The sequence below is a fragment of the Balaenoptera acutorostrata genome, chromosome 5 (genome assembly GCF_949987535.1).
Source record: "Balaenoptera acutorostrata chromosome 5, mBalAcu1.1, whole genome shotgun sequence".
Lineage (NCBI taxonomy): Eukaryota > Metazoa > Chordata > Mammalia > Artiodactyla > Balaenopteridae > Balaenoptera > Balaenoptera acutorostrata.
Genome location: NC_080068.1, coordinates 92,292,656 through 92,317,667, shown reverse-complemented (window position 1 = coordinate 92,317,667; position 25,012 = coordinate 92,292,656). Strand labels below are relative to the sequence as shown.

Here is a 25,012-nt window from a genome sequence, read left to right as displayed (position 1 = left end):
GGGCGAATGGGTGCCCAACCACACTCCAAAGGGCTGAGCTGAACAGGCAAATGCAGCACTTTTTGGTCACTCGGGTGGGACCAAGGGATACACACTGGGTTCTCCTTAGGCCTCCATTTTTGCTCTACAGTTAAGGTATAATTCAGCTTGTCAAGTTCATGTGTAGTGTACAGACCAGGGATACTTGCTCTCTTTTCTACCCTGGAAAAGGAGGGTTTGTTTTCAGGAGAGGGGAGGGAGAAAACAAATTAGTATTTTCTGGAATGTCTTCTATGTGCTAGACACTGTTAGGAGTAATAATAATGAGAAGAAGAGCTTTATCTGATTATAAAAGTGGAGCAGCCACTACTTAGTGAACATTACTATTTTCCAGATTGTGCCAAATGCTCTATTTGAAACATCCTATTTAACCCTGTGAAATAGGTTGTTTGATTAGCCCCTTTTTGAGCTGAGGACACTGAAGCTCTCAAAGAGGTCAATTTATCCTTCATCATGAAGGTAACAAGTAGCAGAGCAGACTGTCCTCTGCATATATCTGTTAGGATCCTTTGGTTGTAGGCAACAGTAACTCACACTCTCTCATAGGAACATGTTGGAAGGATACTGGAACTCACAGAATTGGCAGGAAGACAGAGAAGTAGACCTAGAAACAGTTAGGCACTGAGGTGACTCTGGAGGCAGGACCAGGAACCACCAGGTCTCAGTGCAAGAAAGCTTGGGTTAGAGGCTACTGAATGGGGTAGAGATGAACTCTGTTATGTTTCAGATTCCTTGTCTCTCTCCTCAAGCGTTTCTCCAACTGGCCTAATGCTGATCACGTGCCATCCTTTGCCTGGGGGACAGGACACCCAGACTGTATCCCTCCAACCTGTCCCTCCAGATTATATCCAGTGCTAAAACCATCCAAACTGGGGTGCTGTTGAGAAAGACAAATGAATGCTGGGAAGTGAGAAAACAGCCAACGTTCACCACAGTAACCTAGTGTTGGGCTGCTCCCCGCAGGCCCATAAGACCAAAGAAAGAACCCGGAGTCAGCAACAGACACCTCAGTGGTTTAATGGATGCAGGAGCGTACACATCTGAAGCAAGGTCCTGGAGCGACACCCCGTGTGCAGCAGCTGGCAGGCAGGACTTGGCGGCAGGCTTCGCTCCGAGGGGGAAGGGGGAGATTGCCAGTTACAGAGGGAAGTGATGTCAGGTGGGCTCATCGGTTACCAGGGAAACCAGCAGAGGGGCACATCCCTCACCACTCCTTTGATAAGAACAATCACTGGCTGGGACCTGGGGCAAGTATGTAGGAAGGTCAGTCCTGTGAGGAGGGTGTAGGTGAAGCAGGCACTGGTTGGGCAGGGGATGCACAGAGAGCAAGAGAACAGCCATCTTGAGTGGCCTGACCATACACCTAGGTAGATCCATCCTACTGAGCTTATTTCTCAACCTTGCTAAGGTTCCCCTTCCAATGCTTCATGAAGAAAGGTTGGAAAAGAAATGGTGGGCATTTAGGGAAGTCCCTGGTGGCCCAGTGGTTAGGACTCGGCACTCTGATTGCTGAGGGCCCGGGTTCAATTCCCGGTCAGGGAACTAAGATCCTACAAGCCTCGTGGTGACCAAAAAAAAAAAAAAAAAAAAAAAATGGTGAGCATTTAATAGCAACTTTTATTTGAACTAACCTCTGAGCCTCTACTCATCATATACAGAAACACATATACAGTGGTGAAGTTTACATGGCTCCAGTGGGGTATATAAACCTACCAATGGGAGAAAGGAAAAAAAAAAACAAAACACACCACCAAGTACAATGGGTAATCAGCGAAACATGAATGGAATAAACTTGGTAAAATATGCCCAGTTTTTGGCATGTATACTAGATACCATGAAATGTTTTTATTATCCTCTCAAAAACAGATTTCTTTTGAATTGCATTTCAATTATATTTTTAAAGCAGAGCTTATAGCTCATTTGTCGATGTTAATTCATGCCCACACGCAAACACTTGAAGGTAGCCTTGTGCTTCTCAAGAACCCAAACCCACCATTTTCACCACTGAGTGGCTTTTATCTACCCATTTACTGTTATCTGCAATAAAGCAAGTCATAATTGCTGCAACGAAGATCATAATAATTAAATGACTATCTGACATACTACATTACTATTTGGATGGCTTTACAACCAGATAATGGCTGAGAGAGATGAAGGTAGCCTGGGCGTCAGGGAGGGGACCTCTCCGCCAAGTGACCCTCTCTGTCAAACAATGACTCATGGTCCTTGGCGGCTTTTACTGATGGGATCAGGCTAGCTCTCATTAACTGCTGCAAGAACATGGCTTGCTAATCCAGAAAGGCTTCTCAGTGTGATGATAAACACATGTGGCTGAAGGGTTCATGTTCAGGAATAATTTAGAAACTTCTCAAGAGCACACTCACTCTTAGCCTGAGAGGTATTTCCTCCCCTGGTCCTCCTCCGCTTTCTACTGTTACTTTCCTCTCTCCCCGATTCAGGGATACCTCCTCCGCCATCCACTAAGTAGCGCCAGGTAAACAGTATTCAACAATCAACAGACCTTCTCCAACCTCAAAAAGCTACTCCCTCCATTCCTGGCACCCCTACTCTGTGCTGCTCAGTGATCGCTAGCTGGGACCATCATTTGTCTGCCTACCTGTCTAGTCTAGGTACCAGTCCCTTTGAAAACCATAACTGGGACCTGCCACTCTTCTTTAAAAATATCTCCATTAAGGAGAGTGGCAACCAAGAGCCCTTCAATATCTGGCTGAAATCCAATTCCCTGACTTTTCCCGCCCACTATGTTTCTATCAAGGCCCACTTACTGCTACCCCAAACTCGCTCTCCCTAACCTCTCTCTTTTCTTGTCAGCTCCTGGACCCAGCTCACAAGTCCCTGACTGGGAAGCCCTCTGCCATCCCCAGGCAGAGTAAGAGCTGGCTCTTGGTGGCCACACGGCATTCTGGGTACACCTTGATTAGAGTATCACACGCTGCATCACTGTCACCTGCCCGCCCACCTGCCTCCCCACAGACCGAGGTCTCTTTGCAGCCAGAGTCCAACTCATTCACCTTTGCATCTCCAGAGCCAAGCACAGCTCCTGACCCAGAGTGAATACCCACAAAGTATTTGAGAAATAAATGAATTTCAGTCCCCATGAAGCTGAAAAATATTTATATACATATTATCTATAAATTTATTTATAGATATTTATAATATATATTTTTAGCAAGATAGCCATCAATTTTTATTAAGCTTAAATCTCTAAATCCCATTTTAGCACCACGTTTGGGGGAAAAAGGTCCAGTTTTATATAAACTCGATGTGTATGGAGAGGGCACAGGATAGCTCCTATAGAATTATCAGAATGGTGTTTGTATGTAACCTCATTCTTATCACTTCAGATGAGCACTTCCCTACATCATCTGGGCATATACTCCATTCACCACCTTTATTCTTTGAAGTCTTGCAGAATCACTGCTCTAGATAGAATACAGGACTGTGACCTGCAGATACACGTGTGTATACTTATAACTCCACCAGACCAAGTTTGGGCATCTACAGGGTACATGCCATTTGGGGCCGACCATATGCTGATGTCCACTTGGCTGAAGTCCGCCAGCTGCGGCGACCCCAGCCACGCACCGCTAACCCGCTGGTGCCTTCGTGTGAGTCATTCCCGTCCGTGCCTATCTCCTGTCTCCAATTGTACAGCTCCCTGAGCATTCTACAGCCTTCTTCTAAACCTGCATTCGCTTCTGTGATTTTTAGATAACATTTCAGCAATTTCAAGTTTGTAACCTAATGATTCTAATGCCCTTCTCTAAGATGACTTTTTTTTTTTTTTTTTTTATGATCTACCTTTCTCGGAGTCACCATGGCAGTTTCCCCTCTCTGGTATTACTTTCTCGACAGGCAAGCTTTGATTATTTGAATGCCCCAGGGGATGTGCTGAAATTTAAGTTAAGTGAGATTTCAGGTAATTGGAAGAGTTTATAATGTGAACCATTGTAGCTGGGGGGTATGTGAAATTCACTGACAGTCTTGGTTAACTGCAGTTTTGAATAACAAAGGTTGCCTGAATATCTATTTCAATCCTTTCACTCCTGTTATTTCTCCTTTCCCTCCCTCTGCCCATCTTCTCACTCTCCAAAGAGTGTATTCTTATTCTTTTCAGGCCGATAAAGATGAGAAAAAAGCAAGGGAAGAAGATTGGGTTTCCTTATAGTTGGCCATACGTGGGCTAGGAAACCCCTTCCCATTTGCTGGAGAGAGCATATGTTTTTAAAAATCATCGCTTGCCTGGAGTGAATTTGCTCTCTCCCCTGTGCTAGGCGGATCCGACCTTGCCTCGGGCCGAGATGCTGAGGGTGGAGCATGCAACTCTGGTTCGTTTCAGAGACTGGGTGTTCAGGATGGAGCACAAAAATTACCTGTGCATCTGAGGCTCTCCCTTTTCCATCCAGGTTGCCAAGAGCCTGGGATATGCTGGATGAAGGTGACAGCCCACGTCACCAACCCTCACATATGCAATGACCCATTATAACATGTAACAGTCACATATGGAATGTAATGATAGATTCGCTGGTTACGTCATTATATGATAATAATTCGATTCAGTTGCAGAGGGCTCCCCCTGTGGGCTGGGTGGCAGCAAAAAGCCAGCAAAGCATGGACAACATTTCGGTCAAACTGCCTTTCAAAGCTGTAAAAAAAGATATCATATAAAACCCTAACATTCCCCAATACGGCGCCCCCTTGTATATCTATGAGCTCTTAACCTCTCAGCTCTGCCCCCAGACACCAGGAGCAGAGGGACCTGTGGCCATGTCTTCACTTTATAGGTGAGGTGCTGAGAGGACTAAGTGGTGGCATTTGCAGAACTAGAATTGATTCCTGGACGATCCTTTAACAAGAGGGAATTCGGGAGATACAGAGACAAAGGAGCCATGAACAGAAGCAACGCGGCACGTGGGATTTAGACTGAAATGTGGGTTTCACTGCCATCACCTACCGCTGGGCCATGGGAAGCCCCGCACCCACTCTGAGCTTCAGTTTCCTCTTTTATAAATGATGATATGAATAACCACCATCATTTGTGGAAGCTACTCAGTGCCCAAAGATGATTCATCATTTCACATATATAAATCATTAATCCTTATCACAACTCCAAAAGGTAGATGTCATTATCCCCTTTTACACATACAGAATCTGAAGCTCTAAGAGGTTAAAAAAAAAAGGCATGCAGTCTGTAAGTGACAAAGGTGGGATGTGAACACAGGTCTGCCCCATGTCCTTTCTGTTGCAGTGCACTGCCTCTCTCACAGAAGAGTCTAAGGATTTTTTTAAAATTAATTAATTAATTTATTTGGCTGTGTTGGGTCTTCGTTTCTGTGCGAGGGCTTTCTCTAGTTGTGGCAGGCGGGGGCCGCTCTTCATCGCGGTGCGCGGGCCTCTCACTATCGCGGCCTCTCTTATTGCGGAGCACATGCTCCAGACGCGCAGGCTCAGTAATTGTGGCTCACGGGCCTAGTTGCTCCGCGGCATGTGGGATCTTCCCAGACCAGGGCTCGAACCCGTGTCCCCTGCAGTAGCAGGTAGATTCTCAACCACTGCGCCACCAGGGAAGCCCAAGTCTAAGGATTTTATAAGGCAATGCATGTTAAAAAAAAAAAAAAAAAAAGAAAGCACTCAATAAAGTCTAAAGGCATCAATCTTATTAATTATCACAGTATCAAAAGAATCAAGAGAACTGTGTCTGCCCTATTCAAAGAAAGAAAACAATCTCCATTCCTAAGTTTGTCAGCAGACCTTGCCTTTCTGAAAAATATTATCTCCCTGCTGGGATGAATAGTTCCATAAGAGGGCCAGAGTACTCAAGATGAAGAGTCAACTCAAGATGGTGCGTTCTGTGGGACTATTCCCTGGCTCCCTTCTCTCTGATACTTGAGTCAGGTGCAGATGCTCTAAAGCAAGGAGGTGTTCCATGCCCGTCTGCCCCAGAAGGCAGTCATCTGCAAACTAGAGATCTTGAAATCAGCCATGCAAATCCATCACCATTTTAATTATCCAAGTAAATAGAGCTCTTACCACCATCTGCCAAGATTTCAACCAGTCGTGATCATTAAGCACCCCCAGCAGTTCTTTCTGGATGAGAACCATGGAGTCATGGCTAAAGGGCCACTTGGGCCCAAATTTCCGCCTACAGGATGAAGGTGTCCCCAGCTGAAGCGTGTGTCTCGGAGCTGTTTTTTCCCCTCTCTACACCTTGCTCATATTTTTCTGAAAGCTGTTAATTTGCTCCTTCAAAGTAACTTCATCTTTGTTGTTCTTACTTCCTTTCCACCAACTCCAGGCAGTACTGATTAGTGAGAAATTTTCCTCCACAAGAACTGTCAGCTCAGAACTCAGCCCCACAGCAAAAAGTGAGGTGGAGATTCATTCTGGAACACGGGTGGGTGCGCAATCCTGGTGATTCGAATCACCAGAGATTTCAGAGACCAGACTAAATTGTAGATGCTTCTTAGGGCGGGGACTCTGTCCAGGTCTATTTCTCTGGCTGATAACTGTGCAAATGAGTTGATCATGTTAGTGAAAGGCTCCCTGGGCGACCTGAGTTAATTATGGCTTTCAGGGAAGATGGCAAAATCCTCACTAGCTACAAATCACCAATGGACCACAAGGCAGTGCTGGGTATAATTGTACTTGCTTTCCTTGACAGTCAGTTGGTCCACCACCACCACTACCTCTGTCATCACCGGTCCTCAGGATAGCATTTAAATGACAATAAAGTGATTACTCTTCTCCTAGTACAGAATTAAGACCTGGCACTCAAAATATTCCTTGGAGAAGGACACACAGACATCACTGATGCGGGTAATGTCAAAGTTTGGGCATTTCTCTTTCATTAAAGAAAATTCAGTGATAATCAGGATCACCACAGACAGCAGCAACAAATTGCTAATTGCTAAATATATGATCGGGCTGATCGCTCCAAAAGGCGATGACATTTCAGAGGCAGAGAGACCTAGAAGTATATGGAGGGCAGTGGATATGCTGAGTAAGACCCTGGGCTTGAGACCCAGATATGACCGTGGAAGCGTCAGTCAAACACAGAGGGCAGACCCTCCTCTACCAGTGACGGTGTACCAGGCACTTTACACACATTAGCTCATTTGTCCTCACCATGAGACCCTACAAGGTAGGTACTACTATGATCCCTTATATACATATAAAGTGCTGGTCAGTAAGATGGAAGCAGAAGTGTCCTTTGGGACTTCTGGGAAGTTTCCTTAAGGGAGGGGTTCCCAACCCCTGTACCAGTCTGCACCTTTTAGGAACTGGGACTGCAGAGCAGGAGGTGAGTGGGGGGCGAGCAAGCGAAGCTTCATCTGCTGCTACCCAACCTCCCCCAACCCTGTCCGTGGAAAAACTGTCTTCCACGAAACCAGTCCTGGTGCCAAAAAGGTTGGGGACTGCTGCCTTAAGGGGAGAGGTACACTCTTACATGTCTTCCTCATCCTGAAATATATGGTCCACAAAATAGAAAACCTCACTCTTGGAATGGAGCAGTAGAGCAGAGAAATGGAAGGTGCCTGGATCCCTGACAAACAGTGAGCTGCCATATCAGCCCAAACTGTCTACCTCCAAATTTATTGTACATGTGTGTGTATGGCTGTTAGCATAACTGAGGCAATCTTGGGCCCTTAAAGTTTCTCCTGTCCTTTTGCTGACCCTACCCAGGACTGTACTGTGCAGTAAGTCACTTCTCTGTCATCAAGGGCTTTGTATTGATAGTTAATAGATATTGTTTAATAATCATTAGGACCAGGTGGCCTCTATGCTCTGTTAGTCCCCAAACAATGATGAAAACCTTCACTGACGTATTCCTTGTGCCCACGAGACTAGTTACTCATTCATGAATCTTGACTTAGAAATGCACGTCCTGTTTCCCAGCACCTACCCCAATATCCCTTTAACTATAAAATTGTCCCCATGGCCCCTAGGCAGTGCAGGTGCAGCTGTGAATGCTTCCAGATCATTGTCCCCTACCCCATCCCATCCTGTGAGTAAATTACCCTATAATAAACTGATCCATTGACTGTATGGAGCTGTTTGCCTCATTTTTTTTCTTTTTTCTTTTGGTCTCCAGATGACTTCTCAATTCAGTGGGCACTTTTTGTTCCCTCTGACCTTCAACAATGTGAGTGAGAAATACAGATAATTCTATCTTATTTAAACCACTGTTATTTCTATTACATTAAAATTAATCCTAAATAATATACTGATATGCCAAACAACTGATATTGAAGAAATTTCAGAAGGAAATTAATAAAACAATCCTATTTACAATCTCATCAAAACTAATAAAATAGCTGGGAATAAATCTAAATAAGGAGGTAAAAAACCTGTACTTGGAAACCTGTAAGACACTGATGAAAGAAATTGGAGACAACACAAATGGATGGAAAGATAGACCATGTTCATGGATTGGAAGAATTAACACTTAAAACGACTATACTACCCAAAGCAATCTACAGATTCAATGCAAGCCCTACCAAAATACTAATGGCATTTTTCACAGAACTAGGACAATTCTAAAATTTGTATGGAAACACAAAAGACCCTGAATAGCCAAAACAATCTTGAGAAAGAACAAAGGTGATTTCAAACTATACTACAAAGCTACATCATCAAAACTATACGGTACTGGCACAAAAACAGACACATAGGTCAATGGAACAGAATAGACAGCCCAGAAATGAACCCACACTTATATGGGCAGTTAATCTATAGTAAAGGAGGCAAGAATTTACAATGGAGAAAAGACAGCCTGCTCAATAAATGGTGTTGGGGAAACTGGACAACTACATGCAAAAGAATCAAACTGGACTACTTCCTCTCACCATATGCAAAATAAATTCAAAATGGATTAAAGACTTAAGTATAAGACCTGAAACTACAACATTTCTAGAAGAAAACATAGGCAGTACTCACTCTTGGAATGGAGTGATAGAGTAGAGAGACAAAAGGTGCCTGGATCCCTGACAAATGGTGAGCCCTCATATCACATATCTATATTTTCCAAATCTGGCGTGGAGGGGTGCAGTGAACTCAGATTACTTGGATATTTAAAGTTACATCCACCACGACTCAAGGTTTTATCATCTCTAGGCATCAATAATACCTTCAGCCACTCAGTTTTCTTCCCCAACCTCTCCTCGTTCACAGATTCAGGCCATCAAGGGCAGGGACTCGCTGCTGCGATGAGGACACACTGTGATGGGGGTGAACAGGCAGGGGTGGAAGGCTGGAGTCCCTCACTTCCATGGAGCCGGTGCTTGGACGGGGCTGGCTCACCTGGCACACCTGCCTTCCACCCACAGCACAGAGGTGGTGTCCTGCCCGTCCTTCAGGATATGGTTACGACTGCAGGTCTCCTGACACCACTTTTGCTCAACTTCCAACTGAAATTGAAGTCATGGCAGGAGTCTGGAACCAGACCCAAAAAGGCTCTTTTTCAGCTCAGGGTTTTAGGCTTAGAGCTAGGTCAGCTGATGTGAGTGTACAGAGGGTCTGAACCCAAGGCTCCCAGAGGGAAAACCTTCTAACCTTCAAGTCTAAAAGCCTAGCTCCACACACTTGCTTCTTTTTGAGCGACCATAAAAAAAGACTCTGAATTTCTGAATATTTCATAAACACTGAATTTCCACCTCTTCATCTATAAAATAAAGACACTACCCCCTGCTCATTCTAACTGGTAAAGTAGTTATAAGAAATTGATTAAGGAATACAGAGGAAGGTGACAACATCGTGTTGCATTTTGTACCCCAACTTTTAGCAAAGTGCCTGGGACGTAGTTAATCATCTTAAATATCAGTGGAGGGAAGACAAATGTAAGGAATTATTTTTATTTGTTACTGCTCATGATGAGAAAATGGCCATAGGGACCAAAAAAAAAAAAAAAAAAAAAATCACACAATTTCTTTGCATGAGAGTCAACCGTGGGTGGCAAATAACCTTGGAACAAACTTAAATTCTAGTCCAGAGCAGAGTTAAAGGCTGGCATCTGTTCAGACGCACTATAGTACAGGTCAGAGTCCATTACAGAAAGAAGCTCTTTATAACCAAATGATTTCCCACCCGCAGCTTCTGCCTGACTCTTTTCAAGCAACATATCTGATAGAATAAAATTCCAGTTTGGAAGAAAGGAAGGAAAAGAAGGGAAGGTGGGAGGGAGAGTGGGAGGGACTTGACTTCTAGTAAATTCATAAATCCCTTAGAGCTTATTAAAAGGAGATTTGACTTACTACCTTTAAAAGATCACAATCTATATTTTGAGAGTCAGAAGGCCTGTAAGATCAAACGGAGATAAGGGGACTTGGGGGAGAAAAAGAGATAAGAATATTGTTCTGACCAAAAAAGAAAAAAAGATATCCTTGTTTTAATTCAGCAGTTTTTCAATTCAAGTATTAGCTGAGAATCCAGTGGGGTTGTCATTGCTTTTACGTTTGTTCATTACATGCAGCACATTGTTCTGGGCACAGTGGGAAATTAAAAAATGAATCTACCCATCCTGCGTTGAGTAACTCCAGGCTGGAGGCAAGACGAACATAAATAATTCCAATGTGAGGCAACCCGGGAGACGCTGGTCACAGAGGTGTGTCTAGACGCTTGGGATTGCAGAAGGCAAGAGACCTTTCAGGTGGGGGTCAAGGTGGTCATGATGAAGCCTTGAAAGAAGAGTGAGAAGTGAGAGAACAAGAGTTCCTGGCAGAGGGCACAGCTTGAGCAAAGGCCAGGTGCATGGAAACACAGGCTTCCAGCAAAGACCCCGAAGTGGTTCTGTTTGCCAGGAATAGAGGACATGTGAAAAGGAGAAATGCAAAATAAGGCTGGAATGTTTGGTTTGGATGAAAGTAAGAAAGGCCTTAAATGACAGTGGAGTCCGAGCCAAAGGCAGAGCCAATAGGGCCATGGAGGGCTTTGAGCGAGGAAGGTCAGACCTTCCAGACCCTTGACCAGGCAGGGATAGACTGGAAGGAAAGGCAGAAAGAGATGCAGGAGACAGGGAGGCTGATGAGGAGGCACCTGCAAGAAGCCAGGGTGGGGAGCTGACTGCTGGTTCTTTGTGAGCAAGTGCTGGGTCTTGGGCACTGAAATCAGCTGAATACGAGGCTTATTCAAAACCCCAAACAAATGAGGAAGGTAGAGTGGTCAGCAGGAGACTGGACTGAGGGAGAGTGAGAAGGGTGCAAAGTCAGAAGGTGAATAAGGTGAGCGCAGAAGAGGCCATGGGATGGAAGTTGCCCACGAATTGATCGAGCAGTCTGCAAACACATTAGAAGGTCTGGCAAAGCTGGAGACTGTTGGGAGAGCAGAAGAGGTTACAGATTGACCCTGACAGCATTCACCAGTCTGGAGCAAATTAAAAAGCAAATTGGAACTGGCTTAAATAAAAGGGAGTCCCATCGCTGCCACCTCCAATATCTCCTTGGTCGTGGGGTCTACAGATGGCAGAGCAAGCAGGTACGTCAATCTGCACCTCATCAATATGAATTTTCAATGGCATCATGTTGACAGCGGCAGCTGACACATCACCTCCCTCGGCTGAACCATCCCTGAAGCCCTGAGAAGCCTCTTCCTAAAGCCCAGGCAAGGACAGGACCACCCCCTCAGCTGTAGAGGGTGGGGGACTTTAAAACACACTTTCACATACATCATCTCACTTTATCCTCATCTTAGATGAGAGACACAAGGCAGGTATTGCTATCTTCATTGTACAAAGTCCAGAGACACTGAGGTCTGGACAAGTAAGGTGATTTGTGTAGCTACGTAGTGGTGGAGCTTGATGACTTACATAACCCACTGCTGCATGAGAAAGGAAGCTGCCCGGGACACCAGGAAGGTGCCCAGGACACCAGGCACCTGCCAGGCCATGTGGACACTCACTCCCAGCTCCTTCACAGCCATGGTCAGCCCGGGGAGACGCTGCAAGTGGGGCACACTGGCAGGTGAGTAGGGCTGGCTTCAGAGAGAATGTTGAAAATGGCGAGGTGAACTGTTTCTCCTTCCTTGTTTCCTTCTCTTCATTCCTTCCCTCCTTCCCTTCCTTTCTTCCACAAGTGCCTGCCAAGGATCATGTGCCAGGCACTGTGCTAGACATTGGAGACCACCCACCCCTCTGTAGGTCCCTCATTCTCAGGAACCCCAGCTGCCATACCTGCTCGCAAAGCCCCACACTGTCTTCCCAACTGAAATATACCATCCACTTCCCAATCTCTTGAGACCCACAAGAGGTAGGAAACCCACGTGGAGGCTATGACATTTGAGCCGGGCTATAAAGTGTGAGTAGGAGATCATCTTTGGACATAAGCAAAGGCTTAGAGATGTCTCAGGGTACGGAATGATCTGGTAACAGGAATTCTATAGAGCGTGAGGGAGGTGGTAGCATAAGCGGTACAGAGGAGTTACTGCAGATGAGGAGAGAGCAGGCCCTTGGAGGCCACCTGAGGAATGGCTTTCACTCTGCGGGCCCTGGAAAGCCAGCGGGGGCTTTAGTGGTAAATCATTTCAGCACTTGGAATGACAACTCAAGTAACTGCAGGGAATAAAGAAGATCTTAGAGGGTCTTTATGCAGATATTCTGGGAAGAGTGGATGAGAACCAGGGCCATGGTGGGATAGTAGGAAAGGTGACACAGAGCCCTTATTAAGGACTTGTACCAAAGCAGAAAATATGGGTCTTTGTAGATAATTAGATGGGTGTGGGGTAAGTTGGGAAGAAGAATCAAGGAAGATTCCATAGCGATATCATTCATTGATATGGGATAGAAGAAGGGAAGAGAGATGGGAAGGGCTGAAGGCAGAAGAAGGGTAAATTCAGTTCAGGGCACGCTGAGTGCCAGGTGCCTGGAGGACACATCCAGTAGCCCTGCGGAGGGATGCAAAGCCCAGTGTGTAGGGCGAGAACAGTGGAATGTCAGAGGCTGCACAGCCAGGTGTCAAGTAGGTAGAGGACTGAAGAAAGACCGCCGTATGTGGCAAGTAGGAGGCTGGTCTTGGGTGGCCTTGGCAAGAGCATTTTCAGGAGTAAAAATGGGGTGGAAGGCAGGCTCAGGTGGGTTGAGAGAGGATGAGGACAAGGGCACAGAGGGACAGGTGCAGGTACAGGGGGCCTCCTGGGTCCTGCTCAGCCCTCATCCCCAGGCAACTTCTCCCTGTTCAAAGCATACAGTCATGCCCTTTGAGTTGCCTCTAGAATGAAGGCCACTCAGGACCCCAGCACTCTCTAGACAGCTAACTGGGCATTCAAGGTCAGCCTAACAATCATCACCTGATGCCCCACTGTGTGTCTCCAATCAGAGAAACACATCTGGGATTTCCCAAACAAGCCCTGTATTTTGCCATCTCTGCACTTTTGCTATCTCCATTCCCTCTGCCTAGAACACCTTTCCTTTACATTTTCACTTGCAGAAATCCTGCCTAACCTTCCTGGCCCAAGTGCTACCCTCATCAAGAACCTTCCTCAATCCCCCAATCCCAATGAACTTCCCTGAAAAGCACAAGGCTATGCACACAACATAGTTGTGTGCAACACAACACAACACAACATAGTTGACCTTCTTCTTTGCTATCCACCTGTCCCACTGAAATACCTCCGGGCTGTGTTTCATTCTTCTTTCATGCCAACCGACCAACCTATCACAGTGATGGATCCATCCTGCCATCACTGACCCCCCACCTGTGTGTCTGTCACTAATAAACTATAGGTGGGCAGGCACGTCCAAGATTCTCTTCCCATAAATGAGAATGTGAAATCAAAGTCGAGGCCCTGCAAATGGGCCAGAACTAGGTCATTTGGGGGATGTTCTCTCAGTATCCTCACTCAGGTCCTGCACCTCTTGAGTCATAGCATGAAGCCTCATCATTCTAGAACTCCTGTCTCCTACCCCAACACAGGCGGTCACGGTCCCTCCTCTTAGGAGCTCACTAATTTGTGTAGGAGTTAAGATCCACACACAGAGAAGGTCCTTTCCTTTCTCAGGGAGCACGTAAGTTCTACATGAGTGGTTTGTAACCTACACTACATAAGGCAACAGGATGAAGAGCTCACTTCAAGCTTGGGTAGTCTTGGATGATTTTATGAAGGATGTTGGTGTCTACTCCATCTTGAAGGACTGGTAAAGGCTGTGGTCAGGGAAGAAGTGGAAGGCCCACCCAGATGAGGTCAGGATAATAAAGTAGAAGCCAGAATGCGGAACAGATCAGTTTGGCTGGAACAACCAATTTATGAGGGAAAATGAGGCATAAGGCTAGAAAGATAGGCCAGCTTGGGGCAGGCCTTGAATAGCCAGTAATGGGGAGCCACTGAAGGCTTCTGAGTAAGAGGTCCTGGTGAAGTGTCTTTTTTAAGGTCGTTTAATAGGCTAGTCGTATAGAAGGTATATTGGCTTGAAGAAGATCTGATATTTTGAACAAACTTAAGATGTTCATTACAATAAAAATACCATAAGATAATGGAAACAGAGTAGCCTAGAAGAAGTGAAATGAAAATGAGAAGACTTCAAAATAAAAAATCTGCCAAAGGTTTGTGTTTCTTGGGGACCAGGTGTCCCCTACCACTGGTGCCATTTTACCTGAAGGACCAGAAAGAGATGCAGACTCTCAACTAAGTGAAGTCCTCTGCCAGGAGGTACCCAAAGCCCCGCTATGGTTTTATTGGTGGAAAACCAGGCAATGGGTAAGAAACGTTGCTCACTCTGGTCATTTTCATTCAGGGACTAGCCAAAGTCCTCTTCCTATCTTCAGCCAATGTATTTTATTCAATGTGAAAGTCACTAAATTAATTTTTTTAACATGATAAGAGTAGCAATTGTCAATTTTAGAAGCACATATGCGAATTTCCCTGCACAGGAGATAACATGAATCCCATTAGTTAAAAATAGCAGTTGTGCTCACTTTCCCCCACATGCTAATTTTAATAAACTTACTCTAAAATTAGCCTGCCACTATGAGGATAGCTGCTCATCAAAAATGTTCCCAGGAAGCACTAAGTTTGCCTCGCAAGAGTTCAAGCACTCCTAGGAAACTCTGAACAATGCAGAGCTCTAAGCAGAACTTGTCCTCTTCTCACCAGACTCAGTCACCCCCAACCCTCTGTCAGACCCATCACCACCACTCTCTAGCCACACTTCGAGGGTCATCTTGGACTCATGCTATTGCATCTTCCCGATCCAATTGGCTGTGAAATCCTGTATGGGTCTTCCTTTAAAATCTGCCTCATAGACATCCCTTTTTCTCTCTCTCCACTGATGCCATAACTCCTTATCACTTCATTTATTCAAATATTCAACCATTCACATATTCTACACTCATTGAGTACCTACAAAGGGCAAGGTACAGTGTGAGGTGTTAAGGTCACAAATTAATAACATATGGTCCCTACCCTCAAGGAGTTCAAGATCTTTTGGGCCCAGTGGAGAGAGAGACAAGTCAAGGGTTAGTCAAAGAACCATATGATAAGTGGTATGACCTAGGTGCAATAGGGGTAATTGGGAATATTGATGGTGACAGAAAAGACTAGATTACTGGTAACTCATCTTCACTTGTCTTTCCCTGATTCCTGGGAGAGCTACCAAATTTGTCTTTATATTCCCGCTGCCTGGCACAGTGCCTTGTGAATGACAAAGGCTCAGTGATTACTGAGTTCTGTGGAAATGAATCTTTCCCAAGTATTTTCATCAACTTACACTCTAGCTAAAAAAGCTTTCAGAGGCTATTACCAGCTACATTAGAGTACACCCTTCTGTCTTGCTTTTGAAGTTGTTCACCATCTGGTCTACCCTGGCTATCCAACCTCCATCTCTGCTATACCTCATCTCACTAGTTTCAGGCTTTATCTGGAGCATTTCCTCAAAGGCCAACCACCAGTCCAGTGCTCAGGCCTGCTTCCTGTCACCACCACCATGCCCTCTTCAGCCAAAGCGGAGGGACCCAGCTCAAGTTCTACCTCTTCTAAGAAGCTTTTCTCCACTCCTTCAGCTTCGCCAACTGCCTACATATGTATCTAAGATATATTGTTCATTATTGTGCACTGTTTTTTCATTTAATATTATGAATGTGAATAATGCTTTGAAATATTAAATGGTACTCTATTTACCTTGCCTCAAATTCTTATAACTCCTACCCTGTTTCTCTCCACATATCCCTCTCCCTTTTATTTTTTATTTATTTATTTATTTATTTAAATAAATTTATTTTACTTTTGGCTGCATTGGGTCTTCGTTGCTGCGCGCGGGCTTTCTCTAGTTGTGGTGAGCGGGGGCTACCCTTCGTTGCAGTGTGCAGGCTTCTCATTGCAGTGGCTTCTCTTGTTGCAGAGCACAGGCTCTAGGCACACAGGCTTCAGTAGTTGTGGCATGCGGGCTCAGCAGTTGTGGCTCGCGGGCTCTAGAGCACAGGCTCAGTAGTTGTGGCGCACGGGCTTAGTTGCTCCATGGCATGTGGGATCTTCCCGGACCAGGGCTCGAACCCGTGTCCCCTGCATTGGCGGGTGGATTCTTAACCACTGCGCCACCAGGGAAGTCCCCCTCTCCCTTTTAAAAGCCAGACATTTTGCCTTCTCCAAGGAAGAGAGTGCTCAGTAGAACACTGGTAGCAAAGTGACTGGCTTTTCAGTTTTGAAGGCCTTGTCCTTCACCAGAAGATACCAGAGCAAAGAAGAGTCTCCCCATAACTCCCTCCCCCACGACCCTCCAAAAGACTAGAAAAGATCTCCAAATGTGAGGAAAAGGCAGACAGAGTGCAAGGAAAGAGAGCCTGGTTACCAGTGAGTGTCTAAGAATGAACACTAATCAGCCTGGTGTCAGGAGAGTGGAGTAAGGACTGTGGGACTGAGATGTGGGGGGCGTGGCTAATTGTGACGGAAACCTGATGAGTTGGGGAATCAGAAAGGTAAAGAGTAAAGCTCTCTATAGCGATGACTGTCTTCAATATCCATTCCCCCCCTTTTTAAAGACTTAAGTTTATTGAGGTATAATTTACATAGAGAAAAAAATCACCCTTTTGAGGTGTACAGATCTATGAATTTTAACAAACTTATACAATCATGTAGCCATCAACTCAATCGAGGCATAGACTATGTCCCTCACTCTAAAAAGCTCCCTCGTATTCCCCTGCAGTCAATCTGTTCACTCACTCCAGGCTCTGGCAACCACTGATTGGTTTTTCTGTCCTTTTCGTTGTGCCTTTTCAAGAATTTCATATAAGTGGAATCTTACAGTCGGTGCATTTGAGTCTCTGCCTTCTCTCACTTGACATGTTTTTGCATGCATCAGTAGTCTGTTCCATCTTAACGCTAAGCAGGATTCTATGATGTGGATGTAGCAATTTATCCACTTGCCAGTTAGTGGACACTGTTGTGTTTCCAGTTTTCAGCAATTATAAATAAAACTGCTGTAAACATTCACATACAGGATTTTGTGTGGACACGTGTCTTCATTTCTCTTGGGTCAACACCTATGAGCAGGATTGCTGCGTTGTTGGGTTTAGTGTAGGTTTGACTTTATGAGAACTTGTAAAACTGTTTTCAGAAGTGGTTGTACCATTTTATATTCCTCTAGCGATGTAGGAGACTTGCAGTCACTCTGCATCCTTATCAGCACTTGGTTTTCCCATTTTTTATTTCTGTGTCTGTTTTTCCATTCTAACAGATGTGTTGTGGCATCTTATTGTGGCTTTAACTTACATTTTCCTGATGGCTGATGATGCTGAGTATCTGTTCATGTGCTTATTCACCATCTGAATCTCTTCTTTAGTGCAGTGTCTATTTAACTCTTTTGCCCATTTTTAAAATTAGATTGTTTTCTTACTATTGTGTTATGAGAGTTCTTTGTATATTCTGGATGTAAGATATGTGTTCTGCACAAAATTTCTCATCTGTGGCTTGTCTTTTCATTTTTTTTAACAGAGTCTTTCAAAGAGCAGACATTTTTTTATTTTGATAAAGTCCAATTTATCCTTTTTTTCCTTTTATAAGTTTGTGTTTTTCCTGTCCTGTATACCTTTCTAACTTTTTAATAGAACCCTCCCAAATTTAAGTTGGGCATACCCAGCTTAAGATGACATTTCCTAGCCTCCCTTGCAGCTACATGTGGCCAAGTGACTACACTCAGACAAATGGGATGCGAGAAGTGATACGTATAGCTCTCTTGTCATCCCTAATTAAAGAAAAGCCCTTTGCCCTGGATTTCCCCTTTCTCTCTTTCCCCTTTCCATGGGCTGGGACAAAACATGGCAACAACCTAGCTTTAACTATACAGTTGAGGACCATCCCCTAAGAAACAGTAGAGAAACAGGATGGGAGGAACCTGGGTTCTTAAATGACTCCTGGAGCAGGGCTGCTCTCCCAGCCTGGACCACCACACTATGACACGAAAGAGACCTAAATATCTGCCTCACTGAAACCAATATATTTTGGGAGTAGGTATCTTTGTTAAGTGGCTTAGACTTTACCCTAACAAATATACCCTTCTTTCTTAGGAAGTAAAAAAATAATCCCCAATTCCCTGGACCCAGCCTGGTGTGGTGTGGTGTGTCTATGCAGAAAATTGCACCATGGTTTCTCAAAGTTTCCCTCAGCTCAGGAGTGATTCAGAGACAGCAGAACATGACTGAATTCCCCCACCTTGGGCAAGGGAGCAAAGCCCCCCCATGCCCAGAGTAGGGAAGTAGCAGTATATCACCTTGTTCTTCATTCACCCAAAGTAGCATGGGTCTGGTACGGACACCAAAGGGCCAGAAGAGGGGAACAAGGGCAGACACAACAGTGACTGACAGTGACCAATGACCAGATGCTAGACTGAAATGAGGAGAGTGTGGTTAAACAAAAATCGCCCAGACCAGTTGTGTGCCCCCTACCCCATCACCCCTGCCAATGGCTGAGTACTACTTACCACCCCTAGAACTCAAATACAAGTTCAGGCAGAGGTGTGATTCCAATCCAGATTACGTTTCCCCCCGCCTGACAATGGGAGTCTGTAATCATAATTAAGGTGTTATAGCAAAATAAAGTTTTCAGTTTGTGAACACCTGAGTTTGTGCCCTGAGCTCCACCCTCACTGTACTAACGTTTGCTGAACGTTTACTGCTTGCCAGGCAGACAGCAAAACACTAACGAGCATGATTTCACTGGATCCTCATAATAAGAGCACCTATGAGTAGGTGCTTTATGATCCTGTTTAAAAATGAGAAAAATGAGGCTTGGAGGAGTGGCACGGCACGGCGATTCTCTCGACACCCACTCCCCTTCTTCTGGCAATCGTTCCCACCCCCCAACCCACTCTCAGTCCATGTGGCCTGGGCAGGGCCCCGTGCACAACTGCGGGCCTGAGACAGGTCACTATGCTCCTGAGTAACTTCTTCCAGGGCAGGTGAGGGATCTAAGTGGGTGCAAAGGGAGTGATTCCTGGGGTTCTATGGGGTCTCCTGCAAAAGAGTTTCTGTCTTCCCCTCTGGACTTGAGCTTGAGAGGGTGGGAGGCTGAGACTGAAGTCAGGCCCCAAGCAGAGCCAAAGATGGAGAGAAAGCATCTGTCTGAGCGCTGAATCCAGCTGTGCCCCACACCACCCCTATCTTGGAATGATCAGTCACGGCAGCTGTGTTAGTTTGCTAGAGGCTGCTGTAACAAACTGCATAAACTGGGTGGCTTGAAACAATAGAAATTAATTTCTGATAGTCCTGGAGGTCAGAGGTTCAAAATCAAAGTGTCGATAGGGCCAGGATCCCTAATAAGACTCTAGGGGAAGACGCTTCCTTGCCTCCTCCTAGCTTCTGGTAGCTGCCAGCAATCTTTGGCTTTCCTTGGCTTGTGGTAGCATAACTCCAATCTCTGCCTCTGTCATCACCCGGCCTTCTTTCCTCTGTGTCTTCACATCGTCTTCCCTTTGTGCACCTCTGCATCCAAATTTCCCTCTTCTTATAAGGACACTGGTCATTGGATTAGGAACCCACTCAAATGACCTCATCTTGAGTACATCTGCAAGATCCTGTTTCCAAATAGGGTCATATTCACAGGTATTGGGGGGAGAAGGTTAGGACTTGAACATATCTTTTCGGGGACACAATTCAACCCACAATATCAGCTGATAAATTCCCTTTGAGCTGAACCTGCTTGGGTTGGGTTTTGCACCGAGAAAGAAGTAGAGCCGAGACTTAGTCTCAGTTCTCAGTCAACAAACAAGACCCAAAGCTGCGCCCTTATCCACAGGCTCAGACTGCAAGCCTGTTCAGCTTCCCTCCCCAGATGTCAGCGGCTCTACTTTGGGCAGAGGCCCAGGCTTAACCATCTTCTATATCTGCCTCCTAGTCACTGCATACAGCATGCTCAAGGAATACAGGACTGATTGCTATCTAATTAATCAACCAAAATTCAAATAGTGAAACTGAATTAGTCATGGTTTATCACAGGGCAGTAGGCTGAGAGATGACCAGGATTTTTATCTTCGAAATAAAGTTATGGACTGTCTGCACGACTGCATTTCAAGATTTCCCCCTGATTTGAAAGATCACCTCAGGTGGTGATGAGAAGAATGCTTCCCCCTCCCCAGACATTTAATTTCCAGAACAGAACAGAAGCCACACTCCTTTCACATGCATGGCCGTGTTTACTTCAGGGCCTGAGAGAAGGCTGTAATTTCAGCTTGTTATGCTAAAAATATGAAAATAAAACTGATCTCTATAGGATCATTTAAATGAAAACTGCTTCCTAGAGGCAAGCCGAGGAAGCAAACCGATTGAAAGAGAGCTCAGGGCTCCGGGCAGGAAGGGCAATGGAGTGTGGACCCAGGGTGGGAGGTAGAACCGGGGACTTCTGTAGAAGCAGACTGGAGCCTATTTGACCCAGGTCACATGTGTGGTGATGCCTTCCCCAGTTCCTTCCACTGGCTTCCAAAGTCACTTTCAAACGCCACTAGCCACGGACCATTCTCTTCCTTGAATCCTACTTGCCTAGGGCCCACACGATTTCTCCACGCCCACGGAAGCCCAGGCAGCTGAACTTGACCGTGCAGGGGAATCCCCTGTGAGCTCCCTTTGTGACAAAAGCAGATTTGGGGCTACACCCCTAGGCACTTTCATGAAGTAAGGTAATTCGTTTCTTGTGGTTGCCAAAGCAAATCACTACAAACTGGGTGGCTTATAACACAGAAATTTATTCTCTCACAGTTGTGGAGGCCAGAAGTCCAAAATCAAGGTGTCAGTAGGATTGGTTCCTTCTGGAGGCTCTGAGGGAGAATCTATTCCAAGCCTCTCCCAGCTTCTGGTGACTGCTGGCAGCCCTTGGCATCCCTTGGCTGTCGCTGCCCATCTCCAGTTTCTGCCTCTTCATGTGGACTTCCTCTCTGTGTGTCTCTGCTTCCCCATAGCCTTCTCCCTTGTATCTCTGTGTCTCAAATCTATCTTTACTTTCTCATAAGAACACTAATCATTAGATTTGGGGCCCATCCTAAATCCAGGATGATCTCATTTTGAGATCCTTAGCTTGATTATATCTGCAAAGACCCTGTTTCCAAATAAGGTCTTATTATAGCTACTGGGACGTCAGGACTTAGATGTATCCATGGGGGGAAGAACACAATTCAGTGCGCTACTGTAGATTTGGGGAGAGACCCAGGAACTTGCATTTTTTCCCCCAAATGCCAAGTGACTCTTTGTACTCTTTGCTCCCAAAATGACTCTGATGATCTGTAAATCATACTCTGAGCAACAGTGATCCAGTTGCTGAGGATTCAAAGATGAATAAGACATAGACCCCTCCCTTTGAGAATCTGCTGTCTAGGGAAGATACACACAGATGAACTGGTGATTAAGATACAAAGTGTGGCCTAATGATCCCAAGCTCTGGAGTCAGGCACCAGGGTTCAAGTTCTGCCCCCTCCGGATGTGAGGCTCTGAGCGAGTTCCTTAGCATGTTTGGGCCCCAGTTTCCTTATCTGTAAAATAAGAAATAATTCCTACCTTATACCATTGTGAGTATGAGGCTGTGTAAATGTTAAATATGAAGGATGGACTTGAGGAATGGCCGTTAGCTATTATGAAGGTGGGAAGCACCTTGCATTCATTTTCACATCCCACAGCCCCGAGCTGTGCGCCCTCTGCGTCCTAAGCTTTAATGAATGTCTGAAGGCAAGACAGCATTACTCTGGAGATACAGGGCTGGGATAGGCAGGACAACTCCGGAAAGACCCATATCCAGATCTTGACTTGTTCTACAAGCATTTTTTGAGCACCTGCTGTGTATGGAGCTCAGCATGTAGGCACCTGGAACAAAGCCAAATAAAACACACAGCCTAGTGGGGAGACCATTAGACTGCAATACTGTGTGGTCAGGGCAAGACAGAGGCACCCTCGGTCCAGGGACAGCCATGCCAATAAGAACTTCCTTCTTTGGTTTCCCATCCTTCCCAGTCCACCCTTTAGGATTCTCTTAGTGTTTATGGTGTGACTCTCCTTCCACACTATACCATATGCTTCAGGAGTTCTTTGAGGGCAGAAGGGGTCACCTGTCTTCTTGGCCATTGTATCCCAAATACCGAGCAATGTACCTGACTCCTAATAGGCATTCGACAAGTATTTGCTGGGGTAGTGAACATTCTGCTATTTCAGAGCCCAGCACTGGACTTCCATGAAGAACCACCTCCAGCTTCCTTGACCACTGGGTATGATTCTTGACGAGCCAAGAGGAAAGATCCCCAGAGGATCTATCCCTTAACATAAAGCCTGACAGAGGAGATGGGGACAGGCTGCATGACAACATATCATAATACTGTCCAGTTATTACATACAGATCAAGAGGGAACAAACTAAACTTGGGGAGACGCTATGACAGTCCATTCCTCTTCAGAAATACAATGCTTTGCATACACTGGACATTAAGTACTGTTATCAGACTGACCTGGAGGCCCAGGAAATGGTTAAAGGAGAAAGACGGTACAAGGTTTCCCTTCCAGCTCCCAACATGGGAAGGAAGCCAGCAAACCATTACACCCTGCATTGTGCGTATAGAAGTAAGAAAACAGAGGCCTAAGCTGGCCTTGGGGATGGGGATGGGGATCGGGAAGGGGAAGGGGATGGTTCTCAGGAGGGAGAGAATGGAGAATTTCCGCGGCGTGGTCAGCACAGCTAGGTAAGTGGGTAACCGCCATCACAAATGGTGGTAAGTCAGGACGAACAACTTACCTGTGAGAGGGAGACACCAGCACTCTCTCTCACCTGGAGAAGTCAGGCAGCCCCTCCCAGGCCAAACCATTCTTAGGGTGGGCTGAAGAGGGAATAGCATAGGAGTCCAAAAGCCGACCCCAGGGGTGTTTCTGACAAAATCGTTGGGCCGGGGCGGGGGAGGGCACGGTATTCTCTGCTTCCACAAATCGAATAACTTTTGCACCAGCGTTTCACTCCTTTGATAAACGGCGCGCCACCTTACACACAGAAGGCCCACGGTAAACGTGTTGACTGAATTGAATAACTGAATGAACGAAGGCTACAGAGGACCCTATGGAACTCCCCTCCCCCCAGACCTCCGCTGCAGGTGACTCCACCTGGCCCGGGCGTGGCCCCGGGACCCGGATTTCCCCCTGGCACCACCTTTCCGCTTCAGCACTGGGCGTCCAATCGCTTGGCTCCAAAACAGCGGCAACTGAGAAGGCAGGTGGGGCTTGGCTCCCACTCCCGGATCCCCGCGCTCCGCTCGCCGATCCAGTGCCCAGCCCTGCCCGGAGGGAAGGCCCCTCCCCAGAGGCTGGCACCAGCTGGCGTGTTAGAAAGTGGCGCCCGGGCAGACCGCAAAGGGCGGGAGGAACGGCGCACCTGGCGGGGCGCGTGGGGGCAGCCAGCCGAGGCCGCGGGGTGCGCGTCCCCCGCGAGTCCCCGCCCGGCTCGGCCACCCGGGAGGCGCGGGCTCGGGGCTGGCGACCGCTCGGCCCGGCTCGTCCCGCCCGGCCGGCGCCTCGGCCTCACCTCGCTCACCAGCCCCTGCCAGTCGCTCTCGGTCCGGTCGCCGTTCATGGCCTCCTCCTCCAGGCACGGGCCGGCCTCATGGACGCCGCCCTCCTCCTCTGCGGCCTCCTCCTCTCGCCGCGCCGCCGCCGTCGCCTCCTCCACCCGGGCCCCGCGCGGCCCCGAGAGGCCCCGGCGCCTCCGAGCCGCCGCGCCGCCGCCTCCTGCGGCCGCCCGCGCTGTTGACTCAACGTCAGCCTCCGCGGGAGGAAGGGGAGGAGGAGCCGCGGTCGGTGCCGGGCCGCAGCCGCTGCCGCCGCCGAGCCGGCCTAGGATCGCGCCACGAAGCCCCCGGGCCCCGCGCAGCCCCGGACCCCGCATAGCACCCCGGGCCCCGCGCAGCCCCCGGACCCCGCGCTCGTGGCGGCCGAGGTCCTGACCGCAGGATTACTGCTCTCCCGGCGGGAGGCGGCTCGGCGTCCCCCACCAGAAGTAAATCCCCAAATCCAGCCATTCCCTGACCACTATCGCGGCTCTCACCACTAGAATGTAAGCCCCACCTGGGCAGGGGGTTGCTTGCCTCTGGGATGAATGTTGGGTACAGGGCCTGGCACACAGTAGATGCCCTACAAATATTTGTTGAACCTGTGGATGAATGAACCACATGTTATTACATATTTAACATGGTTTCTTAAGGTACTCATGTTTATTTCTATTTCTTAAATTATCAGCTGTCATAAATAAAAACATTGAAAATAAAACGGTAATGAATTCCAAATAGGACCGAAAGCTCTGAGTGTGATGCTTAACATGGGTCAAGAGAGGTGTTGAAGACATATTAGCATCAACCTGAGACTTTCTCCTAAGAGGAAGGACTAAGAGGGAATTACATTACAGAGGACAGGGGAATCTTCACACATGAGTCAATATTATTCAAGGTGGTTTTCCCCAGTCACCTAAAATCCTGTCCTGAACCACTACCAGTAGTGAGCTTTCCATACTTGCAGAAGCGCTCCCTG

The 25,012-nt window shown here is 46.7% G+C and overlaps 1 protein-coding gene and 1 non-coding gene across 2 annotated transcripts in view; one reads left to right on the top strand and one right to left on the bottom strand.

The window, feature by feature from the left end:
• Window positions 1-24,243, bottom strand: part of CCDC149 (coiled-coil domain containing 149) — a 95,387-nt gene extending 71,144 nt beyond the window's left edge. Inside the window, 1 exon segment of the mRNA XM_057547345.1 lies at window positions 24,015-24,243. Coding sequence (XP_057403328.1) covers window positions 24,015-24,062 — 48 coding nt within the window. The 5' untranslated portion in view covers window positions 24,063-24,243.
• Window positions 1,509-1,581, top strand: TRNAQ-CUG (transfer RNA glutamine (anticodon CUG)). Its single transcript has one exon. It is a non-coding gene; the product is annotated as a tRNA-Gln (tRNA).
• Window positions 24,244-25,012: the final 769 nt, after the last annotated feature.